Source organism: Mytilus edulis, chromosome 5, assembly GCF_963676685.1.
Source record: "Mytilus edulis chromosome 5, xbMytEdul2.2, whole genome shotgun sequence".
Classification (NCBI taxonomy): domain Eukaryota; kingdom Metazoa; phylum Mollusca; class Bivalvia; order Mytilida; family Mytilidae; genus Mytilus; species Mytilus edulis.
In genome coordinates, this window is record NC_092348.1 from 5,579,632 (window position 1) to 5,596,892 (window position 17,261).

General features: G+C 32.6%; 1 protein-coding gene across 1 annotated transcript in view; it reads right to left on the reverse strand.

The window, feature by feature from the left end:
• Window positions 1–1,348: 1,348 nt before the first annotated feature.
• The window catches only part of LOC139522670 (E3 ubiquitin-protein ligase rnf213-alpha-like), a 107,157-nt gene continuing 91,244 nt past the window's right edge, over window positions 1,349–17,261 (reverse strand). Inside the window, exons 77-89 of the mRNA XM_071316138.1 lie at window positions 16,041–16,224; window positions 15,408–15,532; window positions 15,221–15,278; window positions 14,683–14,867; window positions 14,018–14,159; window positions 13,487–13,570; window positions 12,775–12,967; window positions 11,588–11,807; window positions 10,755–10,829; window positions 10,108–10,305; window positions 9,461–9,550; window positions 2,245–2,438; window positions 1,349–1,680 (exon numbers count right to left, since the gene is read on the reverse strand). Of these exons, the coding sequence (XP_071172239.1) occupies window positions 1,488–1,680; window positions 2,245–2,438; window positions 9,461–9,550; window positions 10,108–10,305; window positions 10,755–10,829; window positions 11,588–11,807; window positions 12,775–12,967; window positions 13,487–13,570; window positions 14,018–14,159; window positions 14,683–14,867; window positions 15,221–15,278; window positions 15,408–15,532; window positions 16,041–16,224 (1,941 nt within the window). The 3' untranslated portion in view covers window positions 1,349–1,487. The remainder of the gene's footprint in view (window positions 1,681–2,244; window positions 2,439–9,460; window positions 9,551–10,107; window positions 10,306–10,754; window positions 10,830–11,587; window positions 11,808–12,774; window positions 12,968–13,486; window positions 13,571–14,017; window positions 14,160–14,682; window positions 14,868–15,220; window positions 15,279–15,407; window positions 15,533–16,040; window positions 16,225–17,261) is intronic.

Here is a 17,261-nt window from a genome sequence, read left to right on the forward strand (position 1 = left end):
TGTCCCAGTAGTTTCAGAGGAGAAGATTTTTGTAAAAGATAACTAAGATTTACGAAAAATTGTTAAAAATTGACTATAAAGGGCAATAACTCCTAAAGGGGTCAACTGACCATTTCGGTCATGCTGACTTATTTGTAAATCTTACTTTGCTGAACATTATTGCTGTTTACAGTTTATCTCTATCTATAAAAATATTCAAAATAATAACCAAAAACAGCAAAATTTCTTTAAAATTACCAATTCAGGGGCAGCAACCCAACAACGGGTTGTCCGATTCATCTGAAAATTTCAGGGCAGATAGATCTTGACCTGATAAACAATTATACCCCATGTCAGATTTGCTCTAAATGCTTTGGTTTTTGAGTTATAAGCCAAAAACTGCATTTTACCCCTATGTTCTATTTTTAGCCGTGGTGGCCATCTTGGTTGGTTGACCGGGTCACGCCACACATTTTTTAAACTAGATACCCCAATGATGATTGTGGCCAAGTTTGGTTTAATTTGGCCCAGTAGTTTCAGAGGAGAAGATTTTTGTAAAAGCTAACGACGACGGACGACGACGCCGGACGCCGGACGCCGGACGCCAAGTGATGGGAAAAGCTCACTTGGCCCTTTGGGCCAGGTGAGCTAAAAAATGATCAAATAAATAAATAGAGAATAGAGAAAAAATGAAACATACATGTAATTTCAATTTTGCTTATCAAAATTGACAACAGCTTCTAAAATGCTATAATACAATGTCATAACTTTAACAAAATATTGAAGAGAAAAACATGCTGTGTCAAAATATATCAAATTACAATAAATTGACAACATCACAATAATTCTGATAAATGTTCACCAATACATCAGATGATCTCAAATTGTATATCCTCTACATGTAAATCACAGAATTACCCTTATCATTATATAATATCATACATACAACCAAAACATTTCATTATTGAACACAATATTGTACTGAAAGACAAGTTGTGGACATACAAATATAAATATCAACACACACAATAATAAATTCATTAAAAAAACAAAAACACTTAAAAAACATCTTATATATTTTTTTCAATATGTTTTATTTGTGATCTTTAAACTCACTGTTTGACAATAGAGACGGACACAATAGTTTTCAATTATTGGATGTGAGGATGGTGCATTGTGGTTTAGTGTCAATTACGGACATATATGGCTGAAAATATTCATCTTGCCACAGAATTACTGAAAATAACTTAAAAATCCAACACAAACAATAAGTTAAAAATCATGACATAACAACTAAACAAAAACAAATTGTTCCCATTTTATAAAAATACATGTACATATATTTTTGTAAGGCACATAATCTTAAATATCTTTGAAATAAATTGCAAAACATAAAGTAGACTCCTTTAAGGAAAAGTATACATATCTTTGGTTTGAAAATACAAAACTATATATATATATATGGCACATCGTAGTCAGTGTATGTGTGAATATCTTATAGAAATTCTTTAATGTTTCCTTTTCTGTTTATCCAAGTTAATTTTCTGGACTAAATGCCAGAACTCCACAGACTGACATGTAACAACACCAAACTGATCATCTGATGGTATTAGATCAATAACTTCCTTCAGTGTTTCATCTAACTGCTTATCTTCTTCATAGGGACAGGTATCCATATACCCTATCAAGGTATCATGAAAGCTGGAAGTATATAAAATCTATATATATGATGTGTTTGTAAAATACTGTTGGCAAGCCATACATTAAATTGGTCACTAAGTAAGGAATAAATCATCACTTATGTATTTGTAAAAGAATTGTGTAAAACAAGGAGTACAGTGGTGATATATCCTAAATATTCATTTCTACCATTTCCAGTTTAGGGGATAATTTCAAGAAAAAACATAACAAATGTTGTATTTGTTTGAAATGCAGGTCACAGTGGTGAAATTTGAAATTTGTGAAACTATGTGAAAAACATATAATATTAGAAATAACATTAGTATACTATCATGAACTCTTTAAATCTATACCTAAGCATGGGAAAAGTTTTTCTCTTAAAAATGTGATTGATTGATTGTTGGTCGCCTAACATACATACAGTGTCTTATAATATGTAATACTAATTCTGTCAAGAAGGGCAGAGGAATAATTGTACACATGTGTTACAACAATAATGCAAAATTAATACAATTATTACTGTCTATTGATAATAAATGAATCAACCACATATCCTCCCTCATTTCTTGATAATCCACTACATACCTGACTTTAGAGAACAATTCTTCTTCCTCATCATCCTGTGGAACATCCACCTTGAAAACAATACACTCAAATATCACTTCCACCAATGTGTCTATTTGTTCTATGGGTAAACTGTTAATAAATTCAATAATGACTTTTCTTTGTTCCTCTGTTAAATTTTTCTTGAAGTTTTCTGAGATTCCTTCAAAGGCTTTCTGGAAAGGAAAAGCAAAAATGTTAAGGATATAATGCTTCTGAAATTTTTAGTAGAATGGCTTATCACGTCAAGGTGGGTCTCCACATACCAATTTTAATATTTGCAATGTAAACCAAGGTTATTTTATTGTTTTAAATTTACTTAACAAAAATTCATGACAACTCCCATTCAATAAAAAAAAACTACAAACAAATGGGACAATATTCCTAATGCGCCTCCAATTGAGGAACATAAAAGTTGTGTGTAAACAAAAAATCTCTGTGTAGTTTTATTGGACATGTTTCAATTTTTAACAAGTGACTGAGCTTAACCATTTGTGTTGATCTGGAAAGTATAGAACCTTAGAATAATTGTGTAAAAAACTATGGAGTTAATTTATATGTATTTAAAGTATTAAATTTTTAAAGAAGTGATTGTGTGAAAAAAGGGACTTTTTACCATGAAGTCAGCTGCATCACGAAAGGATTTTCGGGTATGCTAATTTACGGAAAAATGAATCAGAATTCTTACCCCGAAAATTTAATTACACTTGTGAAAATGTCTCAGTTTGGAAACAAGCCATCATACATATACAAGTTTACGATATGGGCTGAGCTACAGAAGAAAACGTTATCATTACCGCCCATGGAGAAACAATTATGCATACTACCCAAAATAATTAGAAAGTTATTTCCTTGGTTATCAAAGCTAATACAGCCGAACAAGCTTCCAGAGCTCTATTGTGATAACGTAAAATTTGGTTTAGATGTTTTCAAATCAAATTTACTTTCAAGGTACAATGTTCAAAAAATATTTAATGTATGCTGGAACTTTTTGCTATAGGGAGATAACTCTTTTTGATTTAAAAAAGAAAAATGACCTGAGTTTAACGATTTTGTGTTGCATCAACACTGCAAAAGGTTTCTAAAACATTTAGATATAGTGACATATCTGGGATCAACTGATGGTAAATATAGAAGGCATGAGATAAGTCCCAATATATCTCAGACATAAAAAAATAAACACCGCTGATTCATATGTAACATATATGAAGAGGTCCAGGTTCCTGCCCCCTGACTCATGTTGTCTATTCCCTTGTATATAATTAATGTTTGCGCAATGGAAAAAAGTACAAGGTTACTTTTTAAGCTTTTCAGAAAATGCTGCATTTAAACTATGTTTTTTTTTAAAATTAATGCAAGTATACCCAAACCCTGGTATTCTAATTCCTCCCATTTTCATATAGAACATGTGCATATTGCAGACAGTGTTCTAAAATTGTGTAAAGTTTCATCAATATCTGTCCAGTTGTTAAAGGGAAACTTCGCCAAAAAATCAAAAATTGATATTATGTCCATTCGATCTGTATAAAAATGCTCAAATTTATAGATATTAAAGTTTTATTCCACTAGATAAGAGATCACCATCGATTTTAAATTTTGAGTATCAATTCTCTGCGTTCCGCCATTTTGTCATCTTCTCCGATTAAAAATTATGATATGTCTATAAACCACAAAGGACCAAAACTAAAGTAACCGATGTAGTCGTAATTGCGTGTCGATATCTTGTCAATCGTACTGTTGTTTTATCTGACTAACTAACTTCATACGGAAAATGTTCTTATTTTTTAAAATAACCATTGTCTGTTATTTTTAAACTGTTAATATTGGAATTAGTTAAAAAGTCAAAGTTCAAATCATAAATAAGTGTTCCGTGAAAATTGTTTTCAAAATCTAATTCGTTTATAATTCTTTAAAGTAATAAACTTTATTCAAATAAATTCTGATCTTCCCTCATCTGATCACAAGCATGGCTAAAGGTAATACTCCCCAAGGTACTGTGAGGGGTGTGAGGTGACACGTCCAGGTATTCAATCAATTTCCTGTCGGGCTTGCAAGTTCATGCATCGTTTCACTTCTGTAGGTATTGATCAGTGTACACGGCCGATAACTGTTAAAAGTACTTGACAAAGAACCAGTTTTAAATTATCGATTGCAAGTCTGAGGGGTCTTGAGAAATAAAAAGTTTCAATTAGTTTCAGTTTAAAAAGGAAAGATGTCAAACAAATCTTCTTTTCTTGTTTTTTTTTTTAATAATTATACTTTGTTCATCAAAGTTGGATTAAAATTTATTTTCTGCAGAATGATTCTACTTGTCCCATCGGACAAGCTTGGTATAGCTTTTACTTGTCCGACCTTTTTTACCTCTGGTACCGGACAATCGGACAAGCGTTATTGTCGAGGTCTGCATTCACTAAGTGTCACAAATTAATACACATTTTATTTCCACAGTACAAGCAAGTGAAAATGTTTGCTGGAATGAAGCAAAAAGTTCAGAATACAAACATTTATTTTTTAATACACTATCGATCATGTCAGTTTCATATGTTTGTTTAAAGTATTTGTAGCAAAAAGTCATAAAAATGTTCTATTGTTTTATTTACTTTAAATACTAAAATTCGTATAAAAAAATCCACACATAAATCCTACAATCTAATTCTAAAAGTTGCATGGCTATCACTTACTTTTCGTTGGTTAATAACTACACCAAAAGTCGTCGATACGCTTTAAATAGCGTTATTAGATGGTTAACGAACAAGACTTAAATGAGATTAATTTCACTCTCGGCATGCAAAAGACTTAAACTACGTCACATAAGTCAGGCAGTTTTAAAGAAATAAAATTAATAATTCCCAATTTTCTTCTTTATTACTTTTCATATCAAAATAAAACTTGGAGAATATGTTTTTCATGGTATTATGAACATAATAAGATGAAAAGTTAGAAAATCGCAAATTATCCCTTTAAAACCCATTCAAGGCGTGTGATGCCTTAAGGCATCACCTGGCTACGGCCGTATGATGCCTGAATGCATCACCTTGCTACGGCCGCGTGATGCCTAAATGCATCATGGACAACGAAAAATACTCTGACCTACTTTCAGTTTTAATATCAGATTAATTACGTAAAGCTGTAAAGCGTACTTTACCACAATGTGTTAACAGGTTTCAATTTTAAATATTATGTATAAATTTTGACAATAAAAGTCATTGTTATGTCATTTCTTCGTACTTTCAATTTGCGTTCCTGATAAAATAATATGCTGCCATTTTTTCAATTTTGTTGACATGTGTAGTCAACGTGATCGCTTTAAAAAATGAAAGTTCATTACCTTGCACACAAAATATTTAACCCATTTATGTATCGCTGTTTTAAAAATTAATAATATTTTCTTAGGACTGTTTAATAAAAAAAGATAAGCCGGTAATGGCTGTCTCTTCATGTATCATCTTTGCATGTTGTTGATTTACGCTCTGTTGACGATCGGAAGTTTACGGTTTTTGCCGACAAATAAATTTCACACGATGTGCAGGTGTTCTCCCAAATAAGGAAATCCATATTTTTGTGCAGCCAATCAAATTTTTCTAGGCTAAAAGGCGGTTCCATAGTAAAATAGTTGTGAAAAACGTAGTATTGTCGTCTGGGTGAAAATTAAAAAAAATGTCTGAATCTTCGGATGATGAGTTTGACGGATTTTCGCAAAATGAAGTTGATGCAGCTGCACAGCGGTACAATGATAGGCTTGCACAAATTGGGATAGGTGAATTAGATGTTGTTGATGGTGAAAATGAAAGTGAAAATGATTTTTCTGATGAAAATGAACCCCTTGTTGATGAAGCTGGTGACCGTCCTGCTGAAGCTGATGGGTGGCATGAAAATTTTAATTATTATGAGAGGGGATTACCACACATATTTTTACCACGCGGAAATACTGGTCCTACCACAGTTTTAGGTCCAGATAAAGAGCCTGTTGATTTTTTCTCATTGCTGTTTACCAATGCCATTTTGCAATACATCATACAGGAGACAGACAGGTATGCCAATAAACAAATTCGTGATCATCCTGATGAAAATAAATCCCCATGGGTTACACCAACTGTTGAAGAAATGAAGGCTTTTCTAGGTTTATGTTTCTTGATGGGAATCAATGTAAAACCAGATATAAAATCCTACTGGAGCACAGATGTTATGCTTGAGACCCCGTACTTCAGTAAAGTCATGAAAAGGGATCGCTATATGCAAATTATGCGTTACATCCATTTTTCAAACAGTGAACAAGCCCCACAGCCAGGGGATCCCAATTATTCTAAATTATATAAAATTGGATCGTTAATGAATATGTTCACAGATTCTATGGTAAACCAGTATATCCCTAAAAGGCAACTATCAGTTGATGAGGTGATGGTTCCATGGAAAGGACGACTGTCTTTTAAGCAGTATATGCCAGCCAAGCCTACCAAATGGGGAATAAAAATGTGGGCGATAGCGGAAGCTAATACAGGATATGTTTCCTTCTGTCAGGTATACAGTGGGAGGATAAATGGTGCCACAGCTCATGGTCTGGCAAACCGTGTAGTCAAAAATTGTATTGAAAAGGCAAATGTTATAGGGCAAGGGTACCATATTTATATGGACAACTACTTCACTTCTCCCACCTTATTTACAGACTTGTTTGAACATTTTAACACTGCTGCATGTGGTACTGTAAGAATAAATAGGAGAGAGCTTCCTAAAGATATAATGAAGAAAAACCCTGAAGGTGTTACTAATCGTGGGGACATGCAGTTTAGACAGAAGGATGCAGTGGCTGCTGTTGTATGGAAGGACAAAAAAAATGTAAACTTAATTTCAAGTATACACGATTTCTCAGTAGGTGCAGTGCAGAGAAATGTGCAACAAGCAGTAGTATTTTTCAACGACAAGAGATACCATGTCCACAGATGATCTCTGATTACACACAATACATGAAAGGGGTTGATAGGGCTGACCAGTACATCCAGTACTATGTTTTCCAACACAAAACACTGAAATGGCCTAAAAGGATTTTCTTTACAATGATAGAAATGTTGAAATTTAATGCCTTTAGGCTTTTTCTGGCTTCTCCTCATCATCAACCAGGCCCTGGTAAGAGACCGTCAACCTTTTTGAAGTTTTCAAAGGGAGTAGCAGCAGGACTGATAGGTGGATACACAGGTGGTTCAGTTCGTAAAGGCCGTCCATCACTTGTCCCGGTTGATGACCGTCTTACACAGAGACACTTGCCAGGTTCCTTTGGAAATAAAAGTTGGTGCCATGTCTGTCACATGAGAGTGAAAAATAATCAGCAAGACAAACGTAGACAAACAAAATATGGCTGTCTAGATTGTGGAAAGCACCTCTGTCTACCAGAGTGTTTCACGGTGTTCCATTCTGTTAAAAGTTACTGTTAGTATTTTAGCTATGTTGTTAGTTCCAGACAATTTTGAATTTATTGACTTTACCGTTTCAATTTGCGAATTTATTTATTTCTAAACTATGAACAAAACTAAAGAATAACTGATGAAGGATATATTCAAAAAAAAGTATCAAGACACATTTTAAAATAAAGAAGGAATTTTAAAGAGAGATTAGGACAACAAAATGTAGTAAAATGGACACTGAAAAAAAAATTAAAGACTTGAAAAGAGGCAAGTAACAAAAATTTAGAAAACTGTTATTTTTGTTTGTTATATAACCTTAAAACAGTTTAAAAAAGAAATCAAAATAATATCAATACCTTGAGTAGTTTTTTTGTCAAATATCTAATTATTCATTTGATTTTTATTTTTTTAAATGTATTTTTTTATCTGCTTAAATTGCTATTAGGTTGCATGCCTGTTAGGCAGCAACCATTTGATTTTCTGGGGGGGGGGGCTATGGTTTTTTTTGGAAAAAAAAGTTTGTTTCCAGGTTTGGGTGAAAAAAATTATTTGTTTTGGACCCTGAGAAAAAAAATTGTTTGTTTCACCCTCAGCTGCCACTATATGTAATGCTAAAATTGAAAGCAAAAAATTGTTTTCGGTTTGTCGCTAAAAAGATTGTTCTTCGCCGAAGGCGAAAAAAAAAGTTTGCACAGAAAAAAAAACCATAGCCCCCCCCCAGAAAATCAAATGGTTGCTGCTTTACTTAGTTTGAAATGAATATTTTCAAGGAAGGTAATTTACTTTGACAAATACAGAGATTTTTTGTTTAATCATTGAACAAATACAAATTTTTATTTGTCATAGAACCGTAACAAGAAATTCTTTTATACCCCAAGTGACTAAAAACATACGGCAACGTATTTAAAAAAGAGTTGTCGTCCGCCAAATTACAGTTGAGTTATCTCTCTTTAATTGTTGTTGACATGAACGACGCTTTGCAAATGGCGGATTTCAATCGCTGGTAATTCTCGTGTTGTCGGTCGTTTATCGTCTTCCCAATCAGTTATGGTGTTGTCATAGACATTTCATTTTATTCTTTGTAACAATAAGAAACATTGAACGTAAGTTAATATCTCGGAAAGGGAACGGTCAGAAGAAACTCTCCCCTTCGCAGACATGTATTTGTAAACATTCAGTTATAAAAAAAAACTCGTTCGTCATAGAGCTAAACTGATGATATTGCTTCCTTTCATATCGCTCTAACCACACCACAACTCAAAACAAGTAGGGAATGACTTAACCTTAAAATATTTTAACGAAAATCGATCTCAAATAGCGGTAATTGTCGTTTGAAGTTCCGAGACGATTTTTTTACGAGCACATGGCAAATTAATCCCGGCCACAAAACTGCTCGCGCTAATAAATCTCCGGCTATACGAACGCGCCAAAATAAACAATGCCGTACTGAAAGTGTTAAGGAGGATTTGGGTTTACAAGAGACTATAACAACATACTGTTATATTGAAGTTAATAAGTGATTATCTCCCCTTAAGCATATACTAATGTTGTGTTCTACAACTATGTAAAGTTTAATCAATGTCTGTCAAGTTGTTTAGAAGGATTTTCCTGTACCAGAGATTATTTCCAAAATCTATCAATCTGTTAAGGGGGAGTTGCACTTAAAGACGAGCAGACCAACTGACAGACAGAAATTTTAGAATGTGAAGTCTTTAAAATAAAACTCAGCTTTTGGGCTTTTGAGGTTGAAAAGTATCTTTTACACAAGCTGAGACGAAAAAATGGTAACTGCATATACTTACTCTATTATTTTTAGCTATTTCTTTGGCTCTTTCCAATGCTAATGTCATCCATAATGACATGGTATGCCTACACATGCTGGACTGTTGTGCCTGTAATTATTATATAAACATTTAATGCTGAATAATTTACTATATGGAATTCCATGGAAATAAAATACAACATGTTTTTTGTTCGTTTGGATACCAAGTAATATGTCTAAAGCTCATTATAAAGTGCAGTCAAACCTGTATATTAATTTGAGGACAAGAGGAAACTGATCTTTCATTTGAGGTTAGTATACATTATTATTAAGGGGCCAGCTGAGGCCCATCTCAGGGTGTTGGATTTTCTCTCTGGGTTGAAGTCATTGGTGACCTTTGGGCTTTGGCTGTTATCTGATCTTTCCATTCTCAATTAGAATTAGGTACAACTACAGTGATAAAATAAGAAGTTGACCTACAAAGACAGGCTTTCACTTAAAAGAGATGACCTTCACAGCAGGGTTGACTGTATTTGTTTGTTTCTTCATGTTATAATAAATCAATCGATTCATTTCTGTCAACAGTGTACATCAAATCAAAGTGATCACAGATCACACATAAAAAATTACCTTCCTGTAAACAATCATTTTTGGTACGTTATTAATTATTTATGTTTCAACCCTCACCTTCGGACTTGAAAATGGATTATCTATCTTGAGAGTATTTGTGATGAAGTCACTGAGAGAACTGTCAGGATCAGAACCAACAGACTTTAGGAAACTGATTGCAATGTCTAACTTATCCAAGCTTTCCCACAAGTCTGCTGCAGGCTTCATACGTATCTCGGCACAAATCTGACTTCTCACTGCCGGATTTAATCTTTCCTGTCAAATAAAAAAAATATCATAGTTGTTGTAAATTAAACTTTGTATGGATATTTTTTTAAACATTAACAGTGGAACCTGACAAATTCCCTTCCTTCCTTGTTTGGACATTTTGTTCAGATTAGGCAGGTGCTCCTTCTGCACAGGTTAATTTATAGATGACTACTCAGTTTAGTTTAGAAAGATGTGCACTTAACAGATTTATCAATTGTTTTCAAAATTCCAATAGGGAATATACTTTATATAATTGTATCAATAAACCAATTTTTTGAGACATTTTTGCCATTGGCCTTCTTCAGTTCTTTATTTATCAAGTTGACTCAGGTGTCAAATTTATACAATGTTCTGTTAACGCAGATGTCCAGTTTACTCAAAAGTCTAGTTTAGAGACTATTTGTATGGCTTAATTAAACAAATCAAACTTTTCTTACAAAATATATATTACTTACTTGTTGGACCTTGTCACATAAAGTTTTAAAAACAACAGCATTTGTAGATTCTGATCTGTATGTGATTGTTTCTATCTGAAAAACAAATCATTTTCAAAATTACAAAATAATTTTGCACTACCTCAGTACTTTGAAAGGTATTGTCATATCAATTACTTATCTATTGAAAAGACCAAAATTAAAAGAAAATCCATTCAGTATTGCTAGTTCACTCCCTTGTGTGTGTAAGTTAAGACAATTCAGAACACAAGTAATGCATAACAAAATTCATTGAAGTTGATACATTCCTGATCTATTTTTTAAACTACCTTTTTAATTTTGCTCAAAAACCAATACCCTGTAATGAAATGGTCTTTTAAACCATGGCAGTCTAATGCTAGGAACATTGCAGCCGTAACTACTGATAATTTAATTTCTTTGTCTTTATTAAAAGTTGACAAGGATATCAAACTATATTACATTGAGTTGGGAGCTATCTCTGTGGGCCCTGCTGGCAATAATGTGTGGTAAAAATTTGTATCTTTACCATAGAACATGGGGTTGTCAACTCAATACCAAAGTTTTTGACCTTGACCTTTGACCTAGGAAGTTGTACATACATTATGTGTTTGTTAATATACATGTCGAGTATAAACTTTGAAATGATAACTGTTCTCTACATATAATGCAGACACAATTTGTTACAGACGGACAGACAGATCAACAGACTGATCACAATAGGGTGTCCCCCATTTCGACAGGGCCCTAATTAATAAAAAAAAAAATGAGAGATGGCAAGTGAAGAGGATGCTCCGACAGTTCAAGGAAAAACTATGAACAATTAAAATTCTGACCTCTGGTATTCCAGTTATAATTGACTTTGAGAAGAGGAATCTATCCATCAGTTGTCTCTCTAGGTTGGTAAAGTTATAATCAATTCTGGTTCCCTGTCCAACTTCAAATGTATAGTTACAATTAGCCAACACCATGGGTAACAGGTCTTTGTCTGGATGGTAACTGATTAAATGGGCTGAAGATATGTCCTTCACATGAACTTTTGGAAGACTTTCTGCCCTAAAATTAGAAATACTAAAACATATATGAAGGACTCAAATCTATGGTGGGTTCCAAATCTATGGCAGATTCCTAATCTATGGCAGTTGTGACATCATGTCATCCCAAATCTATGGCAGTTTTTTTACAATCAGAATCTATGGCAGATTTTTGTTGTTTCCAAATCTATGGGAAATTGTGTGCAAATGGAAAACAATGCAGTACATATGACCAATGACAATAACAAGTTGAAAATGTACAGGATAAAATTGAAAATTGAAATGGGAAATGTGTCAAAGAGACAACAACCGACCAAAGAGTATGTTTATAAACATTTGTGAAATAAACATTCCATAATGGCCAATCAAATTGTGATGGCAAAGAACAAATTTCGTAAATCATATACCTTAATACAGAACAGTATTTATTTCATCGTTAAGACATCTGTTTTATTTAACGACCATTTAAATCATATTGGTATTTAGTAATTTTATCTTTCACTTTCATGATAATCTTTCCCAGCCATAGACAGTCAAATATTTACAACAACTTCTTTTAAAAAATATCCGGTACTGAAAACAGCGGTGCCCTTATTCATCGCAGGCTTTGGTCAGTATGGCACATTTTGTCCCTCATCCGGATAATAAGTCACATCTTCCTCTAAACCATCCGCAAATGTTGTAGAGGGAAATTACGCTATTTAAAGATCTGCCATAGATTTGGAGAAAACAAAAATATGCCATAGATTTGAGTTGTTTGGCATTTGTAACGTCACATTTGCCATAGATTTGGAACATGCCATAGATTTCAGTCTTACATATATAAAAAATATTCCAAACTTCAAAACAGTGTTCAAAGAAGCAATATTATAACTCAATTTACATAAAATTGTTAAAAATGTCCTGTTACTAATTTTACACAATGAAAGACTATATATATTTGTTAAACATATCCTGCTCCACATTCAATATTAACTATTCATACTTACGAAAGTTTTCTTTGATAACAGTACTGTTCTATGAACATGTTTTGCTTCTTTAACAAGAAATATAACAAGATGTAAGAACAGAGGCCAGCATCGCGATATGTTGGTATCAGATATGATATTGGTGTATCATCTGATATCGCTGCTCTGAAGTACGATTTGTCAATAGACAATACATTGTTCTCTAACAAACAGACTGAAAAGATACAGGGAAAAATCATAAACTTAATTGTAACTGTGCAAATATTCATCAATACATGTATCATATTTTTTCTTTGAACTTTTTACCCTTATATTTGCAATATGAAGATAGGATAAACAGTGTGACATATTTAAACAGACTTTTTCTATTAAAATAAAATGAAATAAAAGCCTACAGACAAAACAGTTTCCAGTAAGGAACCTCATCAGTGGATGTCTTAATCAAAAGTATTTTTTTTGTAATTTGGAGCAGTAAGTTAATGTGTCAGATCTTGAAGATCTCTGTTAGATCTTTTGACAGCTTTTTAAGGCAAATTTTACAATTTACAGCTTGGCATTTTGTGTAGATTTTTCTACATTATTGAAGAACATATTTTTATTACTAGACAGTTTTCCTTGTTTTTTTAAAATCTCTTTATGATGCAAATAACTAATGCGCTAAGTCACAACTGTTCTCTGTAACTTTTAAAGTTTAAATAGCCTCTAATAATCTGGCCTTTTTTTTTATTCTCACCAGTTGTTTTAAGTGATTCTTTCACACAACTCCAGGCTTCTGTAAAATCTTTCAACAATTGTTCAAATTCATCAATTTTTCTATCTGTAAAGCAAAAATTAACAAATTTTGCAATTTGTATACTTGATTTATCTATTTCAAAGTAAACACTTCAGGACAATATAATACAAATAGAATAGTGGCATTTTTATTTTTTATACTGGCTTTATCAGTAAGGTTATCATGCAAGCCTCCAAACTCCAGCTTATATTGAATGAAGTTGTTAAAAAAAAACTATTTTTGTGCATTTAAATGTTGAAATAGTTGTTTAAATGAATGATACTAAATGCATTGCATTGGTATAATGATAAAGAAGCATTTTTGCATGACATCATTGCCCAACATATTTCAAGTTTCACATTCTGTCCAAAGACACAATTTTCCCTTCAGCATCACACTGATTTTGTTAACCTGTATTATGATAAACACTGTATAGTCTAAGAAACAAATGTTGTAATCTCTTGTCTTGTCTATAAACTTGACAATACATACCTTTTTCCATGTCTTGTTTAACATCCAATATTTTAAGAGTGGTAGCTTCTGCTCTGTCCAACTTTCTGCCATATTTCTGTATTAACATTCTATGTAGTCTCATTATACTTGGTATAAATCTTATTGCTCTGAGATGATGTTCCTGTTAAAATATAAGTCAAAAGATGAGTATATCTTTTTGATGTATGTAACATGGTAGGTCAATACAAAGATATATCGACTGAGGACGTAGTCAGGGGTTGATATACTTCTTTGAAAGATATGTATCTCTTTTCTATCTGTTGTTTACAGTCTACTTAGAAAATACAGTTGAACATGGTATTCGTTGATTTAAACAATATTTTATTATGAACTATACAAGTACATTTTATAAACACATTAACAATTAGAATTCAGAACCAAAACAAATAAGTTCATGTACAAATTAATAAAATAATCCATGATCACAATGTTAATTTCAGTAGTATTTGATATTGGTTGCAACTTCATTAAAATATATTATTTGATGCATATTATGTAATTCTGATTCTGAGGCTCATGAAAATAAATTTGAATACACATCAAAACTATTAAGATACATTTAAATCGTCCAAAATTTGTAGTAATTAATTCTTATAGAGAGGGTATACAAAGATAAGAATGCTGTATCCATTTACACCTATTACCTCTTTCAGGAAAAGTCTAAGTACTGGTAGTTTCTCCTGAGATCGTTCAAGATTTTGTCTGAGATGATTTATAGATATAAGATCCCTGTATCGCCATACTCCAGGGATATCTTGTAGTTTTAGGATATCCTGATTCTCTGGTACTTTGTCTGTTTCATACAAAATCTGTAAAAGTGCATCCGCACCTAAGGAATACAATAATTCAAAATGAGTGGTTTTTAAGCATGAATTCATTTTATTGTATTATAATTTAATAGAATATCCAAAAACTTCTTAGCTATAAATATAATAGTATTACCTCCAGAGTTAGACAATAAACAACTGTACTTCTATACTTAAATATACTTCATTCACGTTTAAATAAAAATTAACTGCAAGTGCATGTTGATTAAGTTATTCAATAATTATTCAATAACCAATAGCAATATTCATAAAATAACACGATAACAAGATATGTCACAATTGATCTTTTATTAGGAACATCATTATTCTTTATTCCTTTGATTTCACCACTGTTTCTGATAATTAAATGTCTTACCAAGTCTCTGATCTTTCTGTATTTTCTCATTGCATTGTTTCAAGACTTGATCCATATTCTGTAAGCAACAAAATATCTCTTTAAATGAAAGCAAAGTTTTCTTAAAAGTAATAAAAAGAACTACCTTTGAACACCAAGTAATATTAAAGCTTTGCAATTCAAACTTTTCAATTCTAAATTTAAATACTGTATTCTCTGATAATCGATTACCTGCAATACTGGAGATATAGTATCTCTTGGCAAATTCTTCCTCCCATTTTGATCTTGACTTCTTGTTTAACAATCCACATATATCTGCTGGATAATCTTCTCCTGAAATTAAATAGTTTTATAAGTTAAAAATGCTAAACTTTCACACCTAAACTAGAAGTGCCAGTGAAATCATAAATGTTACCCCAATTCTAGCTAATTTGATTGTCTCCCCTTACGCATATTGGACAAGAATTTAATTTCTTGATCTATATTCTCATGTAGCTTTCTACAACAGAGAAAAGTTTCATCAATATCTGTCCTTTCTTTAAAAAGATTTGTGCCTACGAGGGTCATCACCATCTGTACTGACTTTACAAGGCATACAAATAATACAAATACAGATACAATAGTTGAGATAAACAAAAGCAGTACAATATTCTAAAATGAAGTACAAAATTATAATGGCATACATCACAGACAGACAAATTCATATACAGACAAATAAGTAGATTGGCAGGGGGATTCCTCATTACCCCAAAAAGTCTTTATGCTATATTATAACTGTTGGGAAGATGCTGAGAAATTCCACAATTCATATATTAGCACAGAGGGATAAAATAAATCCTACCTATAACTGCCATTGTGTGTTCTTCCATCATCTTTGCCAGTAGATGATGAATTAACAACAATATATCATCCTTATTTTTACCCAGGATATTCTGTATAGAGGTCATATCAAGGTCAATATGTTCCAGTATATATCTACCAATCTCAGTCTCCTCTATATTGGGTTTGATGGACTGACCAGCAGCCTGGAAAATAAATATATATATATATATTATGCTCATATTACCATAAAGATTATATCTCTCCTTTATACTAACAAGCCAAGTTTGTAATCTGTTGTCTCCTATTGTTATTCTTTTCTGTAGTCTCCTATTTGTTTTTCTAAGTGTAATGTTTTATATTTATTGAGTCTCATAAAGTGAAATATTGTTTCTGTACTTTTAGTATGATGTTGTATAATTTGTATAGTTGTTGGAGTGAGTGGTTGCCAATACTTCTTGTCTTTGCCTCTAGTGTCAGTGATCAAAACATTTCAGGTCACCAGTGGCAGGCTTACTAAATTTTTATAGACATAAATTTATTTACCTTTCCCAAAGATCAAGGCATCAATAAGCAAGCCTTCCATTGATAAGATGAAATGTTTAATGATCACATCAACTTATATTTTAACAGGTATAACTTTTGAGGTAAATTTTTTTCTTCTGTTTGTATTAATGAGCAAGTCTTGACTCTACACTTACTCAAAGTAAAACTCTCATAATAGAACAAATCTCAATTAAAGTCCAGATCTCATCCTTGTAATTGAGCAAATACCAGCTCCGAAAAACAATACCAAATGTAACATAAGGGATATCTGTGTGTAAACCAAAACATGGTCTTAGCAAATCATACTGGCTTAAAGCAGAAAGATATATTAGAATGAATAATAATTTTATTATAAAAAACAATTAATCAATCTGGTTTTGGCCTTAGGGAAACACTCAGCATACAAAACAATTTTGAGTTCCTGCCTGAGCAAGTCAGCTTGCAACCTCCAGTGTGAGGAAGAACCTGCCTGCCCGACAATACGCCAGCCTGGGAATGTGAAGCGAGGGTTCTCCACTTAGGTGATGAGACTAGGCGTCTCATCTGCAGCCGGTGTGTGCAAGGTCTGCATGGGGATAGCCCATGTACTTGTGAAGTAGCAGGGGTCTATCAAACTGGCGCTGGAATAAATTTGATAAAATTTTTCCCCGAAATGCTTGGGGATGAATGAAATTTTAGAAATAACCAGTGATAAAAT